This window comes from Amphibalanus amphitrite, unplaced genomic scaffold (assembly GCF_019059575.1).
Source record: "Amphibalanus amphitrite isolate SeventyFive unplaced genomic scaffold, NRLGWU_Aamphi_draft 000381F_arrow, whole genome shotgun sequence".
NCBI lineage: Eukaryota > Metazoa > Arthropoda > Thecostraca > Balanomorpha > Balanidae > Amphibalanus > Amphibalanus amphitrite.
In genome coordinates this window covers 386,672-404,004 of record NW_024881875.1, presented here as the reverse complement: position 1 = coordinate 404,004, position 17,333 = coordinate 386,672, and the positions used below count along the sequence as shown (strand labels likewise).

At 53.3% G+C, this 17,333-nt stretch overlaps 1 protein-coding gene across 1 annotated transcript; it reads left to right on the top strand.

Annotated features, from left to right (window-relative positions):
- Window positions 1-345: 345 nt before the first annotated feature.
- On the top strand, window positions 346-16,734 carry LOC122390080. Its single transcript, XM_043382723.1, has 11 exons — window positions 346-350; window positions 3,509-3,868; window positions 8,965-9,096; window positions 9,252-9,385; window positions 10,603-10,687; window positions 11,087-11,266; window positions 11,615-11,801; window positions 12,182-12,311; window positions 12,591-13,425; window positions 13,698-14,040; window positions 15,613-16,734. Exons 2-11 carry the CDS (start codon window positions 3,562-3,564, stop codon window positions 15,980-15,982), a joined length of 2,703 nt encoding a protein of 900 aa, XP_043238658.1. The 5' UTR covers window positions 346-350; window positions 3,509-3,561; the 3' UTR covers window positions 15,983-16,734.
- Window positions 16,735-17,333: the final 599 nt, after the last annotated feature.

Below are 17,333 nucleotides of genomic sequence, written 5' to 3'. Positions count from 1 at the left end.
TACCTAGGTACATCTGAAAATAAACTGAATCTGCGTTCAATAAACATTGATTTTGATAATACATTTCACAAATCAATTGCAAATAACAATCATACTAAAATAGCACGACAGATAACTAACAATCGCATGAGAAGAACTTCTTGATTCGCCTTGACATTGTCGTCCGAACGAATGTTGTCTGAAGTTACACATTTGTCTTTTCTGCGCAGCATTTGTGTTTGCCATTTACCGCACCAATGTTCGCCAGCGGTGGTGACTTTTCCTTACCTGCTCACGAAACGTCACACACGACATGACGTCACCCGAAGACGTCATCAAAAAGTCCAGCTCTTAGGCGTGTCCCGAGCCACGTGGGTAATTTCAAATTTATTTTGTAAAATAGGGCATAGGGCCGTATTTATCATGAGCGTTTAAGTCTTAACATTGGTGCTTTAAATAAAATCAAAATAAAAAGCCTTTCTATCGCTGCTATTTACTGATAATGCCAATGGTAGTGCCTTGGGTCTTGGGACTTGGGTCCCCTTTTAGCACAAGAGAGTGATAAGGTTTTTTATATGCTTTTGCCTTACGAATTCCTGCAGGTTTCAGGGATTTGGGAAGATTCCAGGGTATTAGTATACACCTTTTGCATTGCGAGTCGGCATAGATTCAATTGACCGTAACTATAGGCAGCCCAGTTTGGTAAATGAGCATTGTGTTAGACTTACTTTGGACTGTTCGACAGTTTTCATTTTGTTAGTTTATCGGCTGTTTATTTTCGAACAGTGTCACAGTATATCGCCAAGGGCATTTGATATCGACGCTGACAATAGATTTAGTCTTAGGTCACTTAATTTAGTCGCTTTGCGATTGAATTAGGCAATTCAAAATGGATTTCGTTAACGTATAATTTGATTTTTATATTTGTATTTTTCATCAGACGATGAAAATATTAGGCATGTGTTTTTGTGTTGATAAACTCATGAAGTAGCAAACTGATCACGTGGCGTTATAGCTACATCCTTTACACTTGAGCTTCTACTGGTTGTTCCCGGTAGGCTAGGTGACCTCAAGCCAGGTCAGTGTGCTTGTGTCATTTGTTATCAAGATGCCGAGCCGCCGCCATACAGTTTGTGCCGCGGACTGCGAGAGAATAATCCAAGCGGTGGCAACGATAACGTTGCTGTGGCCCGCCAGTTGAGCGTAAAGAGGACGACCGGCTGGTCGATCGTGGCAAAGTGGACGCGTACCGGGGAGTTTGCTGCACGGAGGAGAAGGGGCAACCGACCGAGGAAGCTGGATGACATGATCGACTTCTACCTGATGCTGATTGACGCCGACCCGAACAGCCGGCGCCTGTCTGGCCAGAGAGGACATCTGGACCGAGTGACCGCAACGTCGCGGCGACCACTGACGGCGGCGGAGCGTTCAGTTGTGTCCATTGATTTTGCTGCTTGTGTTCATTGTTATTGCAGTGTTACGTAATTTTTTTCATGTGGCATGGCCATTGGCCATACACAAATGAAATTTTGTCTATCATGTTGCTTTTTTTACCAGAGGCATTTCAAGCTGATGAGCCATTACTGTGGATTGAAATGATTCGTTAGCTGCATATATTTATTTGTTTAATAAAATGTACTTGTATTAAAACCAAATTATGTTGTATCGTGCAGTGGGACTAAATAGCAATTCTATAGTGTTTTATGCACGTGTTACCAATTCATTATCTGCGAATATTTGTAGAGACAGGCCGCAAGTTCAATCAAACCAAATACAGCTATGGGTATGTCAATTATGAATGCTTAGCTCATACATATTGATTATGTATACGATGAAGTTGGATAAAATCGTAAACGAAATTAAAATACCTTTGTCAAAATTGATTCACGCCCGTCTATATCAGATGGACGTTGTCATATTCAGTGCACTATGTCTAAATCCACTGAACAGTCGAAGTTGCGCACACTGCCTATTTTCAATGCCCCTTATCGTGAAGGCGCGTTGTGTCGATGAGAGGCGCACAATGTCGAAAGAGCACGCCTGTTGCCGGCTTAAATGAAAGAAGTCTATATGACCTGCACAGATGCCGACTCGCAATGAAAAAAGGTGTATATTAGGTCCGAGTGGACAATTGTGACGCTGTTGTTATAAATATTTAACAGCAAAAAAATTAGGTTTTAGGTTAGGTTAGGTTGTAGGTTTGTAGGTTAGGTTAGGTTAGGTTGTAGGTTGGTAGGTTGTAGGTAAATAGCAAGGCTATATAAACCAAGGTAAATAGGTAAGGTTAGGTCAGGTTTGATTACGTTTTTTCTTTTATTTCCAAGACATATAAGTATCATTTTTGGATTCAGGATGTCAAATAATGTATGAATATGAAAACAGTCACTCGGACTTACCTAATGTATACTTTTACCGATTCCAGGACAAATCTTTATATGGCAATTATATGTCCTCAAAACTTTGTGCCATATTTCTCCCATTTCTCATCTTGCGTCATTTTACCACACATCCTGTCACACATTTTTCATCCACACAATCAGCAAGTTGTAAATCTTTGTCTTAAATATTTGTCCTCAAATATTTGTCCGAGCCTGGTCGGAAACACGGAGGTCCCCAAGCGTTTTCGTTTTAATTGGGTGACAATGATACCCGGGGTGACTTTGATCATAGACCAATTTTGGGCCTCAAATGAGCATTTTTTTTATATAAATTTAGCTCGAATGTTTGAATGGACGGATTGACAGAGCCGGAGCCCACGCTAAGCAGAGCTTGTTGCGTAGACCCCGACCCCTACCGTCCGATCGCGCAATTCCGGGTATCAGGAGAATTTGGATGCCAAAGTTTAACGTGCCCTTCAAAGCCGGACACGGCCTGCCCCACTCAACTGACTTCAACTGGCTGCGGCTGCTCCCACCAACCGCAGACCATCCCCGTCAGGAGTCTCAAATATCTAGCGCCGGAGCGTCTTCAACCAAACTGTTATCTGTTTAGAGCTTCGTTTGATACGCTTCGTCCCATGGCAAGGTTGAACCGGGGGGTATTGGCCGGCCCGAAGTCCCCGAACCTCCCGGGGGTGGGTGGCCCGAACCTCTCGGTAAGGACGCCAAAATGTGTGCAGCATCTCACCTCAAAAGCTTGTAAGAAAACTTAAAATTATCTACCCAGTCTTAATTTACATGCCTTTAACTTTATGTTGGCGATGGTGCGACATAGTTAAACCAGCCTGGTTGACATGAATCACGAATTTTCTTTATCCACCGGATTTTACTGAAAGAGGGCAAAAACGCACTCTCACCGCTCATTGCTAAAGGAGACTGAAGACTATACAGCCCACGTGATTCTGGAAATCACGTGGGTGTATAACAAATTGATTGCCACCAGTTTATGCGGTCAAATTGGAAGAAATACGCAAAACTTCTTCAGCACGGCGATGGTCCATGCCTCCCGGCGGCCCATACCTCCCGGGTCTCCCCTACCTAGACACCTGCTCACATATTTTGTACCTTCCTTATTCAGATTTTATTTTCAGTTCTGTTGTCTGACGCCACACCTCGGAACTCGACTGGCACTGTGTTGATCACTATGGCGGATGCCGCTGGGCCGTCCAGCGCGCCGGAGGGGCTGCCCTTCCCACTGCTCTGGAACCAGGAGCCACTCTACTGGTATGACCTGCCCGACGCGGACAATGGCACGCTCAATATGGACGCCAAGGGGGTGTACCTGCCGGGCGGCTGGGACGAGCCGCTGAGGACCTCGCAGCGGCTGGACCTGCCGTTCCCGCTGCGCTCTGCCGTCGGCGGCGAGCTGTACCGGCCGCACAGCCACGACGCCGAGCGCGACGGCGTGGAGGGCGCCGCGCTGCCGCTGCTGGCGGGAGAGCTCGGCAAAGGTCAGTCGCAGGCAGTGGCGTATCCAGGATCTTGAAAAGGGGGAGGCCAAACCTGTTCAAGGGGTCCCACCCTTACCTTAGGGGCCCCAGTAGTGGCGTACTTAACCCACGCCCAGGTGCGGTTCTTTGCCACTTAGGCATACAGTTTTTTTTTGCTTTGGTTGTTGCCGGGCCCCGGGGCCACTAAAGATTATCAAAAGCAAAATGTTTTGTCATTTTTTTACGATTGTAACATGTTTCAAAGGGCAGATGTCAATCTCCTAGTGTCTTGCGCTGGTTGAGGGTTGATAGGGCCCGACTCGGGTTGAGCTCTGATCTAGACTCTGATTACTCTATGTGGCCCACATTGGCTTCACTCCGACCTCTGAAGGCTCATTCTGGCCTCTGAAAGCCCCACACCGGCAACAGAGTGAACCACACTGGCCTCCGGGCCCCATAATTGCCTCACGAGACCCATGCTATGGCTGACCTCACAGGGCCGGCCCCGCTGGCTCTTGGGAGCCTTTGAGTCAGTCTGACGACCCTATGCCGCTCTCGAACCCACGCCGGTCTCTAGAAGCCCATGATGCCCCTGAGGGTCCCACGCCGGCCTTTAAGGGTCACCCCTACCTCAGGGGGCCCAAACATGCATAAGATCTGAAAAGTGGTTGCCGAGGCCCTCGAGGTGGCCTTTCATGGCCCGACGCCAGCCTATGAAGGCCCGCGCTGGCTTCTGAGGGCCCAGCACCAGCCTCTGAAGTCTGAAGTCAGATAACAGATGGCCCCACGCTGGCTTCAGAGGGTTCACGCTGGTCACAACTCACAGAGTGCCCCACACTGGCCTAAAAGGGCTCTTAATTGTCTTCAGAGGGTCCCAAGCTAGTCTCGGTGGCCAATGGGCCTCAATTTGACCTAAGAAGGCCCCATGCCGCTGACCTTAAAAGACCCCACGCTGGACATATACGGCCCCATGCTGGACATATAGGATCCCACACTGGCCTTACAAGGCCCCACACTGGCCTTACAAGGCCCCACACTGGCCTTAGAAGGCCTACACTGGCCTTAGAAGGCCCACACTGGCCTTTAAAAACCCCACAATGGCCTTAGAGGGTTCCACGCTGGCCTTAGAGGGCTGAGCGCTGGCTCCTTAGGGCTCTACACCAGCGTCAAAGGATTCCACGCTCGAGTCTAAGCTTCTTTATGGCCGCCAAAGCGACCTCTGAGGGCCCACGCTAGCCTCTGGGGGCTCGGGCTTGGCCTCTGAGGGCCTATGATGGCCATCAAATGGCATTTTAGGATAGTTTGACGCAGTTTGACTTTATTTATGCTTGGGCCAGTACTTTGGATGAGGCCCTGAAGGTTGTTTCTCTTGGGACACTTAAGCAGGCACGTACCCAGGATTTCGCCCAGGAGGGGGCCGCCTGCCCTCGAAGGGGCCCACGGGTCACCCGGGGCCACTGTCAACCCAGGCAGGGGCGTATCCAGAACCTTTCGATGAGGGGATTGGGCACAATGGGTCCGGTCCCCCTTGCAGACAGGCCCCTCTGTCTGTCTGTCTGTCTGTCTGTCTAAGCCCTGAGAAAATGTGCAAAATTGGCAGGTAAAAATATCATTTTTTTGCTTGAAAAGTATGCATAAAATGCACGATATTTTATGAGGAAGTGAAGCGAGCGAGCACCTCAGAGTCACCTGTGTTAGTCCCTCAGAGGTGTCGGTGAAAGGCCATCAGATGCGCTGGTGCGGGGTCCTCACAGGCGCCGTTGTGAGGGCCTTAGAGCTTAGAGACACTGGTGGGGGCCATCACTCAGGCGTGTGTGGGGCCCTGAAAGTTACTGGTGGCCCTTCATAGGCCGGCAAGGGACCCTCAGAGGTCGGTAAGAGACCCTCAGAGTCGCTGGTAAGTGACCGTCAGATGCGCTGCATAGGACCCTCGGAGGCGCCGGTGTTGGGGCTCTCAGAACCGCCGAAGTAGGCCCTTAACCCTCGCCCTGGCAGGGCATTTTTCATAACACGGCCTGGCAGGGTGGGGGGTCGATGCGACCCCCCCCCTCGCGATTGGCTCCTATGGCACCTAGAAACACCAAATTTGGTAGGTAGGTGGCCCCCCCCCGGAGTTCTCGCCCCTGTGCAAATTTGGTTGCTCTAGGTCAATATTTAGGGGGGTTTTGGGGGGTATAAATGTAAAAATTTCGCTAAAAACAGTTCAAAAGTTTTTCGCTTATAACTTTTGATCTAATTAAGATAGAGCAAAAAAAAAAACACCAGTGAACTCAGCACGTCAAGGCGCGTCGAATGATATACTTTTTAGCTTGCTTAAGTGTACTTAAAGTTTTTCTTAAATTTTAAGTAAACTTAAATTAATAAATTAAGTTCAAGTTAACCAAATTGCATCATATCGCATATCATTCGATTTGGCTGATCACCAGGAACACAATGATACCATTTTTAAGCTCTAGCGTCATTATGTGCCAAATTATTGGCAAAAACGTCATTTGACCTCAGTTGACCTCATTTGACCTGACCCATGAATAAGTACACCAAACAAAAAAGCACCAAGTGACCTGCTGTTAAGTACTGTGGTTTCAAAGCACAAAAGTGATAGAACGAAGCGGATATCTCCAGTATTTTCCGAATTAAGTATTTTCCCATAGGCTTAACATTACGACGTAATGATCTCTAACTGACCTCAGGTCAGTGACCTCAAAAAACCCGAACTATATGTTATACAACTCGGTGAACTTAGCACATCCTGAAAGTTTGAAGGAAATCGGTCCAAAACTGTGAGTTGGACAGGTGCAAAAAGAAAATTGAAATTTGACCATGACCTTGTACTGGTTTTTCTGACCTGGTGACCTGACCCAAGGTCACCTGGACCTGAAATTTTCAGGTCATATGTAAAAAGGTTGCCTCATAGGCAGTGTCCCAAAATATGTTGATTTGGGTGGGAGACGACACCCAATGGGGAATCATTTTCCACTCTCGCATATGAGTTTCGAAGTGATTTTCCCACTCCCAAATGCAGGGCTGCGGAGTCGATGGATTTTCGGCGACTCCGACTCCGACTCCTACTCCAGCTTTCAAAAACCAGCTCCGACTCCGACTCCGGGCAGAATTGTCGACTCCGACCGACTCCCGACTCCGTCTCCGCAGCCCTGCCCAAATGGTCTTTTCACATAAGTGAGTGAAATAACACCCAAGACCAGTGCCGTAGCACTGAACTCGCACTGAAATTGTCAAGGCTTTCCTCAACTATCAAATTCAGATCGCACGTTTTGCTGCCCATTTTCTACTCTCATTGGCCTTTTCGGGCTCGAATTTTTCACTCCGACACCCAAGCCAAATTGTACTTTTGGGACACTGCTCATAGGCTGTGCCAAATTTGGCGGCGCTGCGCGCTACCGTTTTTACGCTATCTTCGAAAAACCTTAGGGGGGTCGCATCGACCCCCCCCCCCTGCCAGGGCGAGGGTTAAGAGGCACTGGTGTGGGACCCTTAGAGGTGGCAGTGGAGGCCCTCGCAGGCGCCGTTGTGAGGGCCCTCAGAAACACCGGTGTGGGCCGTGGGGCCATAGCAAACGGGTATGGGGCCCTTACAGCTGATCCCTTATTGGCCGGCAAGAGCCCTCAGGGCCGGCAAGGTCCCTCAGAACCTGGCGTGAGGCCCTTTTGGAGATAAGTGTGGCTACACAAGAGCCCATGGGGTGTTCTCACAAGCCCTGTGGTCTCCTTTCCAGTTGAAGCGTTGCCAGCGCGGGCCCTCTGCCGCCAATGGGCACCGCAGGGCCTCTCGGACCCGAGGGGACCCTAAACCCTATAACGGACACGTGTCCCCTCGCCCCTGGCCATACCATTGAATCTGAGTGATCACGGGCCGTTCAGGTAATCAGGGCTCTCTCAGGTGACCAGGGGCCTTTTTATTGACCAGGGCCTTTCAATTGACTAGGGGTCTTTCAATTGACCAGGGGCCCACCAGGTGACCAGGGGACCCTCTGATAACCAGGGGACGGTTATGCCAGGGGCTCCACGGGTAACTAAGGGCCTTTATGTGCATAGGTGGCGGAACGGGGAGGGCACCGGGGCACCGTGCCCCCCTTAGATTTTGGCATTTTAACATTAGCCCTATAGGCGTTGCATGGAAAGAATGGGACCAAAAGCCGGCAGTGCCCCCCCCCCCCCTTAATTGAATGTGTTCCGCCGCTACTGTTTATGTGACTGCAGGGGCTCTTCATATAACCAGGTACTCCCCGGGTACACATGGGCCCTTCAGGTGACCAGGGTTTCTTCAGATCACTGGCCAGGGCTCACCCAGGGGATCAGGGGCCCCTCAGGTAGCTAGGGGCCCTTTAGATAGCTAGGGGCCCCTCAGGTAACCAGTGGCCCCTCAGATAACCAGGGGCCCCTCATATACCAAGAGGCCCCACTGGTAACCAGGGGCTTCTCAGAAAATCAGGGGCTCTCAGGCAATCACGGGCCCCTTAGGTAATCAGGGGCCCCTCAGGTAACCATGGGCCCCTCAGCCAGGGGCCCCTCAGGTAACCAGGTGTCCTTCAGATAACCAGGGACCAATCAGGTAACCAGGGCCCCCTCAGATAAACATGGGCCCCTCAGATAACCAGGGGCCACTCAGATAACCAGGGGCCACTCAGGTAACCAGGGGCCCTCAGATAACCAGGGATCCCTCAGGTGACCAGAGGGACCCTCAGGTAACCAGGGCGCCCCTCAGGGCCCCCATGGCCCCCTTGGGTACGTCACTGCACTCAAGTGACCCAAAGGGCCCAACTTGCATGTTTGATGCCAAAGGGGGAGGCCATGGCCTCTTGGCCTCCCCCCTGGATACGCCACTGGTCGCAGGGGTCGGGCGCCAGCTGGAGAGCTCGGCAAAGGTCAGTCGCAGGGATCGGGGCGGAACGTGATGTGAAAAAGGTCGATAAGCTGACATGTATGACGTGCGTTTTACTTGTGTGCTGAGTGGTGTTTGTTTTTAGTATAAATGTTTAAATCGACGGATTGACATGATAAGGAGAGCTGGCTGCGAAGGCCACATCCCCACCATCCGATTGGGAAATTCGGAGTGAAACGCTTTCGTATGCATGTATGACAGGGCCCCGTCGCTCCCAGGACTGGACCATGACCCGGTCGAGGAAAAGGTGGACAAGTACTGGTATCTGAAGTCGCACGTGGACAAGTATGCGCTGATACCGGACGGTGCGACCAGGTCGCAGATGCATGGATCGTCAGGCGTCACGAGAGGTAGGTACGGCTCGCTGGGTGGGGGACCGCTGGCTGCCAACGGGGCAGCGGCTTGTGCTGTCGGCTGTGGACCTATGTTTTCCATTGTGTTCTAGGTGAACTGTTTTGAATGGGGCTTGTCACGATACGCCGTTGGTGTTTGTGTGTCGCTACAGAGCAGGCACGTGGTGTGCTGGACCAGATCAAACAGGGCGCCACCGTGCTGCCCAAACTGAGTTTGCCGCTGAGAAACGTCCTGAGTCTGGCCCAGTTTCTCACCAAGAACCCCGTCTTCACCGGCTGGGATGCGGTAAGCTAAGCTGCTATATTGGTCACCTGGTAACGTGTTAGTACGTTTTATATAGGGGAGAGTGGGGCAAAGCGGCCACCCGAGGTAAAGCGGCCACCCATCGTTTTAGCCCTTCATACTGCTGGCGTCAGTTCCAATTTATGGTTTCCAATTATACTTCTGTTCACGGTCGTTCGAATGAGCCAGACCGGGGTTTCAGGCCCATCACCATTGTTCTGTGAAACACGGAAAAGCATTTCTTGCCAGGTTACCAACAATGTTTACAATTTTTAAAGGTTATGTTATTCCATTACCGTTTGGAATTTTTATAAGCGTTCTTGTCCATGCATTGCATGGTTATCGTACAGGTATTCTACCAATTTTAATGTTTTTTACCCCACTAATAGCTAACCTGGAATATTTTTGTCTCGGACGGTATGCGCGGGGCAAAGTGGCCACCCCCCAATTGGCCATTAGTTGTTTCCATCTGGATAAAAACATTATTTATATTCAAATGTGTCGTCATCCATTCGTCTTGGACACTTTTCAGTTACATGTGTTACCAAATAATGCAATTAAATGTTTTTCATGAAAATCCTTTCTTTGTTGACCTACAGGTGGAAGATGATAAAGTAAACATCCATCCTCGCTTAAACCTTGTCACCATCAAATACCCTAGTCGTACACGAGGCAACTATTTTGTTTCTCATATCGGGACTTGAGAAGACGTCGGTGGCCGCTTTGCCCCAGGGTATGGGGCAAAGTGGCCAATATGCATAGGTTTAATGTTTTGTCAATTATCTTCCATATGTAAACGCCTTTGGAAATAAAACGCAGTTGGAATAAAAGCAACTTAATAGGGATCACATTGGTATAAAAAGAATCTTTCCACGTTTAAAAATCAAGCGTTGGCATCGTGAGAAGCGTTAGGGTGGCCGCTTTGTCCCACTCATCTCCCCTACATCAAACCATTTTTGTTGGCTGCTGTAGTTGTTGCCTGCAACTGGCCAATGCTTTACTTGTCAAGTAGGCATTTACGTACTCGTCAGTGGCCCACCAATTTCATATAAACTCAGGAACAAGCCCTTGGCAGCTATTGCTAATTATTAGCTACCTGTAAACTGCAGTGCACAGCGGCACATTGTCTCAAACCCAGCAACACAGAGTAGCCGGCTCTGATAGCCGTTATTGCCGCGCCGGCACGGTCGATACTCAGTAGTCGATGCTCGCCGTTTCAGAACGACAACTGGCTGTACGGCGGCGGGACCATGTCCTTGATGAAGTACTCGCGGAAACTGCTCCACACTAGCGGCGAGAATGTAGGTTAGTCATCAAATCACTGTCAGCGTCCCAACCGGCAGCGTAACTCATCGCTAGAAATTGTTAGAGAGTATTAGTGCGCTTTGCAAAAGTTAGTGCGATGCGTCTATTGTGATAGTAGTGGCACATCCTTGGTAGTTGGCCATTTGGACTTGGTATTGTTTTATCCTTTGACATCTAAGTCGTAACTCGCAAGCATTTATAATTTAATAAAATATCATTTTCTTGTTCCATGTGTCTATGCATGACTTGCTGCTGGTTTCATTGTGTGCTGCCAGCTGCTCCGGCCTCTTAGGCGTCTACTGCCTCCATCTGGCCACCGTTGGTGGTCGGGGACTCGGCGGGAGGCAGCCCCATTTCGCCGACGGTCTGCCCCCGTCACCATCACCCCTGTCGTTACAGCCGTGGCGGATCTGGTCGCTCCCGGAGACTGGGAGGAGGACTCCTCCAACCGTACCGGCGAGGGCTCGTCCTCCTACTCGCGGCTGTGGGCCGAGGACGAGGTGCTCCTCACGTGGCCCGATGATGAGACGGTCCTCCAGATCGACGCCGCGGACCTGCCGCCTGACGAGGGAGGACTAGGTAGGGTTCAGCGGGGGGCATCCAACGGACCAGAGAGCAAGGAGGACTAGGTGCGGACCGACGGGGAGCATCCGCCGGACCAGGGAGGACTAGGTGCGGGATGACGGGGGCACGCCAGCCTGGTTCTTTTATCGTCGATCCAGATAGTTTTGACACTCAGTTTGTGCTGGAAGAAACTGAAGCATAATCTTGTATATTGTTATCTGTCCTATTGATTTCACCGCCTCTCACTAGTTGTCCCACAGTACCTCCCCTCTCCCCTCCCCCGCGGGCTTCCATAGCCCCATCAGGCCATCACTCTATCACTCTCACCCCTCGGCCCTCACATCCCCCCCCCCCCACGTTCAGAGGCGGCCGTGGTGCGCAGCCTGAGCTCTGTACGGTTCTACCTGAAGCCGGCGCGCCGCCTGATGCTGCTGGACGAGTTCACGCCGGCGCACCCGCCGGCCGCCGTCGCCCTCCACCGCAGCGCCAAACGCCGCTGGGCGGCCGTCGATACGTCCGGTGACTGCACCGTCCGAGACGGAATATCGGGGTGAGCCGAGCAGAGCGTCAAACGGAACGGTCGTGAACGTACCGTGTTCTCGGGTCGGCTGTATTGTGATCGTGTTTTTTTTTCCATTTGGGAAAGAGTAACCGTCTCAAGTCTTGTGCTTTCGGTTGTCAGCCTGTGTATTTTTTCAATTTAAAATAGGATATTCTGCTCTCAACGGGACACTCACCACCAACTGACCTCGTGTACCCGCTGTGCGCAGACGAACTGACCTCGTGTACCCGCTGTGCGCAGACGAACTGACCTCGTGTACCCGCTGTGCGCAGACGAACTGACCTCGTGTACCCGCTGTGCGCAGACGAACTGACCTCGTGTACCCGCTGTGCGCAGACGAACTGACCTCGTGTACCCGCTGTGCGCAGGCGCAAGATCTGCTCCGCTCTGCTTCCGAAAGTGGAGCGAAAGATAGGCTGGTTCGGTCTGCACGGCCTAACCCACACGGACTGCTACCAGGTGGCCTCCTGGGAGCGCGTCTACCACCTGGACTGCAGGGTTAGTGACCGGCAGTGATAGAGGATACCGCACTGCCAGGGGTGGGAGGCGTGCTGGTGCGTCTATGTGGATAGGAAGTCGGGAGCAGTGAGTGTTACATGGCCTTGCTGCTTCATTTCATTAATTCTTTTTAAAGTCTCGCCGGGTATGAACTCCTATAAGAGCAGCGCTATTGGATTGATAAGTCCTTCAGATCTTCTATTTTACCCAAATTCCGCTCTCTGTCCGCAATTCTGTGATGAAATCATGACACGCCCCGGGCTCGCCCTGCTGTTGCAGGGGGGCAGGTCGTCGGTGCTGTTCCAGATGTCGGACAATGGCCACCTGTTCCGCAGCGGGGAGCGGCTGCATGCGATCCGCCGCAGCACGGTGCGCGACAACCTGACGCTGCTGACCACCAACCGGCACCTGGTGGTGCTCGACGAGCGGCGGCCGGACGTGCCGTGGCTCTGGTCGCGGCTGACGCTGCCGCCTGCCGGCGTCTACCTAAGCAGCTGTCCGGCGGCGTGTCGCGGTCCCGGCGGCGCCGACACAGAGCTGATCACGGTCGCCTGTCAGACGGACAGCCATGTGCAGGCGCTGGTGTACGACTGGGCGGCCGGCGCCGAGCTGGCCGCCTCCCGGCCGCTCGGCTGCGCCCGGCCGCCGGTCGAGGCCGCCGGCCCGCCCGCAGCCGAGACCCACCGGCGCCTGGAGCAGCTGGCGCTGACCGGGGTGGTGGCCGACCGACCCGCCCGCGGTCACAACTGCGTCTACACCACCAACAGCTGCGGCGACGTGTTCGTCCACCCGCTGGTGCCCCTGGACGGGTGTGAGGACCGGCGGACCGGTGAGGAGGCGCCGGCGGAGGAGCTCGACGACTGGAACAAGCCGCCGGAGCTGCAGCCCAAAAAGTTCCGACGCTACAATGGTACGATGTGGGCGGGTACGAAGCCGCCGCGGCGCCCGCCGCCGCCGCGCCAGGTGAAGCCGCTGAGGGTGACGGAGGAGCAGTGCCGCCGTCTGGTGGACGACTGGCGGCGGACGGTGGAGAGGCAGCGCTGGCACAAGGCGCGCGTGACGCCGCTCCACTGCGACTCGGTGGTGCACTGGTCGGGCCCGACCCACCCGCCAGGTGAGGACCGGGCGTCTGAGCCAGTAGCCGGGACGCGGGAGAGGGGCGCTGGGGACGGGGGACTGGAGAAGATGTCTGTTGATTGCAGGTCGGGTTTAGCTCATAATAAACATAAATCGGTACGCTGGTCGATTCTGTGGTAGCTTTGGCCGATACATGGATACCAACGTCCGCTACTCCTTTTAGTGACTTTCACTGCTTTGAAATTGATACAACCCCGACTTGTGGGCTGGTATTCCTATTGCACAGTGTCCTCTGTCTCTGTGCTGCAGACCTGCTGAAGCCGCCGCCGGAGGCAGAGGGCGAGAGTGACGAGCTGCCGCGCTGGAGTGCCGAGAAGACGGCCGCTCTGCCCCGGCGCACCCCGGAGCGGACCCCGCAGCGGGTGAACCGCTGGCTGAGCCGGCTGTCGGGCGCTGCGGGCGGTGCGCAGGGCGCGGCGGGCGGCGCGCAGGGCCCGGCGGACCCGGTGACGCCGGGCGGCGCCGGGCCGGCCGGCGACGCCGCGGACGACCCGGTGGAGCCGTCCACGCCGTGGGACCAGACCACCGACGGCTCGTCCACGGACGTGTCCACGCCGCCCCGGTCCGAGGTGGACGAGATGCTCAGCATGTGGTGAGTCACTGGGTGTCACTGGCGACTTGTGGGGGCTACACGGCCTTGAGCAGCCAGCCGCTGGGGCTGACGGTAGTTTGTGGAAGTTGAAACAGCCAGTAGCTGATTGAGTAGCTGATATTGACAGGCATAAGACGAAATTCCGAAACCCTTGGTGCTGGGGCTCAGCCAGACTTAGTTCATGGCTGGAATGGGCGAGCTCGTATTGATAGATGACCAGTGTTTCATTTTTCAGCCTTTTTGGTGGAAAATCACACCCAATGGGGAAAATATTTTCATCCCTAAAATATGAATGACCGACTTTACTTCATCTCTGAAAAGAGTTTCATGTATTCCCAACAGCCAGTTCACTTGTCACTTGACAGTTGATGCACCCACATCCTTTTGTTCCACACCCTGTCAAGATCCTGACATGAAATCCTGGTTTATCAGTTAGCATAAAAATTGGCATTACACCATTTTGCAAAAATACTGCAGTTATTTACTTTCTTTTTTCTCATCCTAGGATTTTTTTCTTCATCGGCACACCCAACCAATATCCAATTTTAGAACACTGTAGATGACCAATTGACTTCAATGCCGGGCATATTCCAAAAATCGTTAGCGCTATGTTGTCAGTTTTCGGATGACACTACTGCAATAGGCTGAATATCATTGCGGACGTCCGTTCCCCTCCCCGGAGCAATGTGTTTGCCGCTGAATGTGTGCCCCCCCCCCTTCCCCTCCCTTCCGTTCCGCTGAGTGTGCGACGCAGTGCGGTCAGAAATGTGCTCTGTACGTGTCCTCTGTGCCCTCCGCGCTCCACTGGCCGGTCGCAATGTGTGCGGGAGCGGGCAGGAATGTATCTGGCGAACTGTCAGAGCCGAACACCGACATTCCGGCGGGGTCGCAGCAGCACGTCCTCTCTAGGGTCACCTTTCTCTCTCGAACCGCACCGACGCTGCACAACCCGATCGGTCGCCCCTCGCCCTTCCCTCTGTCCCCTCCCCTGCTGACATCATCAAGTTGGTATAGCTGGTGTGGTTTCGAATTTCGATGACGACGGATTTCAGCACGATGGAGCCAAGCTCACTCTGACACTCAGTGTCCCAAAACTTGTCAATTTTGGTGGAAAAAGACATCCAAATGAAAATAATTTTCCACTCCCACCTCCAACTTTCAAGAGCAATTGACCACTCATGTAAGAGCATCTGCTTGCATTATCGCATCAGATTCTACCATTGTACAGAAAAGTGTGCAATCTTTCCTTCTTATGTTCTTTATTTTCAGGGGGGGGGGCTAATCTTATCAAAAACATACCACCCTCGTCCCTCATCCTTTTTTAGAGGAATTTTCCACTCTAACACCCAAGCATTAATATAATTTTGTGACACTGCTGACACTCGACTCGATTTGGAGTTACTTCTTTATCTCCCCGCGCTCGACCCTCTTCTCGGTGACTCCTGATCTCTCCGGCTGTACCTTCACGCCCGCTCTCCCTCCCTCTCTAGCATTACGCATTCCTCTAGCATTCCTCTATCTCTAGTCTCTCTCCAGCGGTGTTCTGACACCCCTGTCCCCCCTCTCTTCCAGGGAGACTGACGCCGATTTGTCGGACGAGCCTCTGTCCGTAGCGGAGGAGCTCGCCGCCAACGCGCTCAGCATCGCCGGCTCCGTGCGCCGCAAGCGGGTGCCGCGCTACCAGATGCGACTACGGCGTGTGTCCGGGTCGAGTGCGGCCTCCAGTCGCGTCTCGTCCAGCCGTCTGTCGTCCAGTCGGCCGGGCAGCAGCGGCTCGGGCCGGGCGGTCTCGGCCGGCCAGTCGGCGGCCTCCGGCGGCGCCTCGACGTCCGGCTCCGGGTCGGCGCCGGCCTCCAGCCTGGTGACGCCGGCGCGGCCGCTGCCGGCCGTCAGTCACGGTGCCGCCTTCCAGCAGTTCAGCATGGACCTGTTCGACGACTAGCGCCGGCGGCCGGGGTCGAGGGTTCCAGCCGTGGTCAGTGGTGGCAAGTGGTTCGTGGTATCAACGAGTGATGGGTGGCTGCATCGCTGTGTGGAAGTGCCTCTCCGTGTCCTTTCCCACCTTCTGACCCAGTGTTGTGGCTGTGACGGGTGCTGTCTGGCGTTGACGCACTGATTTGAGACGTGTCTCGCCACCTGAGCTGTTGGCCTCCTGTGCTCCGTTAGCGGGACGAGTGGCGACCAAGATGTTTGTGAGAACATTGAACTATGCTGGTCAGTGTTGTCTATGGTCAGTAAACGGCAGCGTCACGTCGCTCAATGAATAGTCAAGGACCATCTCATGCTGCCACAGGGATATAATTCCTGGTCACAACTGTGCTGCTCAGGGTTGGAGCGTTTACGGGTGTTTGCACCAGTTTGCGGACGTTCGTATATCCGAAAACTCCATCAGCATTGTGCAACATTTCATACCAGTGTGTTTTTGCTTTCGAAGATTTTGCGTGTTCGATGATGCACGCTCGTTTGACAGTGCCTCAGGTCTACGAACTCACTCGGAAAGTTCGCTATGTTGAAATGTTGTTTTGGTGTCATTGTGATGTGATCTGGGGTAGCATCCATCAGCGGTGGCAGCGTGCGCAAGCCCGCATGTGTCCCTCATTGAGCTCGGGTATGCGATCTGGATGCGGGTCACGTTCTTTCGAGTTGTGATACGATTTCATTGTGCGCTGACAATACAATCTGCAAGTAATGAAATTGTGCATTTTCGCAGATAATTTTATATCTGCGCTATTACGTAAAACCTCTAGGCCTTTGCTTTCCGAAAAGGTAAGCACGCGCCGAAACCCATCCCTAATGTCTCAATCAGCGCTGCGTGCGTTATTTCACGGCAACCACCTACATTGTACACATCCAGCGCTGTCGGCTCCCAGATGCGGCCCACCCCTCGAGGCTCGAGCTCCTCCGCCTTTGGCGCCGGTCATGCCCCGCCCATCCGCCGGTCACATTCCTCTGTCGGTATATTTCGGGACGGCCGCCCGCCGATGGCTCTCCCGGCACCATCACTGCCCGCGCCAGGACGTGTCCTAAATGGCGTGACCTCTCCGACCTTTACCGGCCGCGCAGAGAGCGCCGGGGGTCACACTGTTGGCACTGGATCAGAGCCGGTCGAGGTGCGATCAGGGAACGTCGGGGCCCCTCTGATACCTGGTTGGCCCGTGTGCGAAACATGGCACGTCAGTGGCGCGCCCGGGCTAGTATTCGTTGGCCGGGCGCCCTCGTGTCCTACAGCTCCAAATGTGGTCCGCAGCGGCGGCGACGCTCCAAGAAGTGAGCGATGTGCTATATCAGGCCGT

What these genes read in the sequence shown, in the direction of transcription:
- LOC122390080 (XM_043382723.1), top strand. Translation starts at nt 3,562, where the DNA reads ATGGCGGATGCCGCTGGGCCGTCCAGCGCGCCGGAGGGGCTGCCCTTC. An exon ending in TCTTCACCGGCTGGGATGCG is followed by an intron (nt 9,386 to 10,602) that starts GTAAGCTAAGCT and finishes TCGCCGTTTCAG; the next exon opens with AACGACAACTGGCTGTACGG. An exon ending in GTCCGAGACGGAATATCGGG is followed by an intron (nt 11,802 to 12,181) that starts GTGAGCCGAGCA and finishes CGCTGTGCGCAG; the next exon opens with GCGCAAGATCTGCTCCGCTC.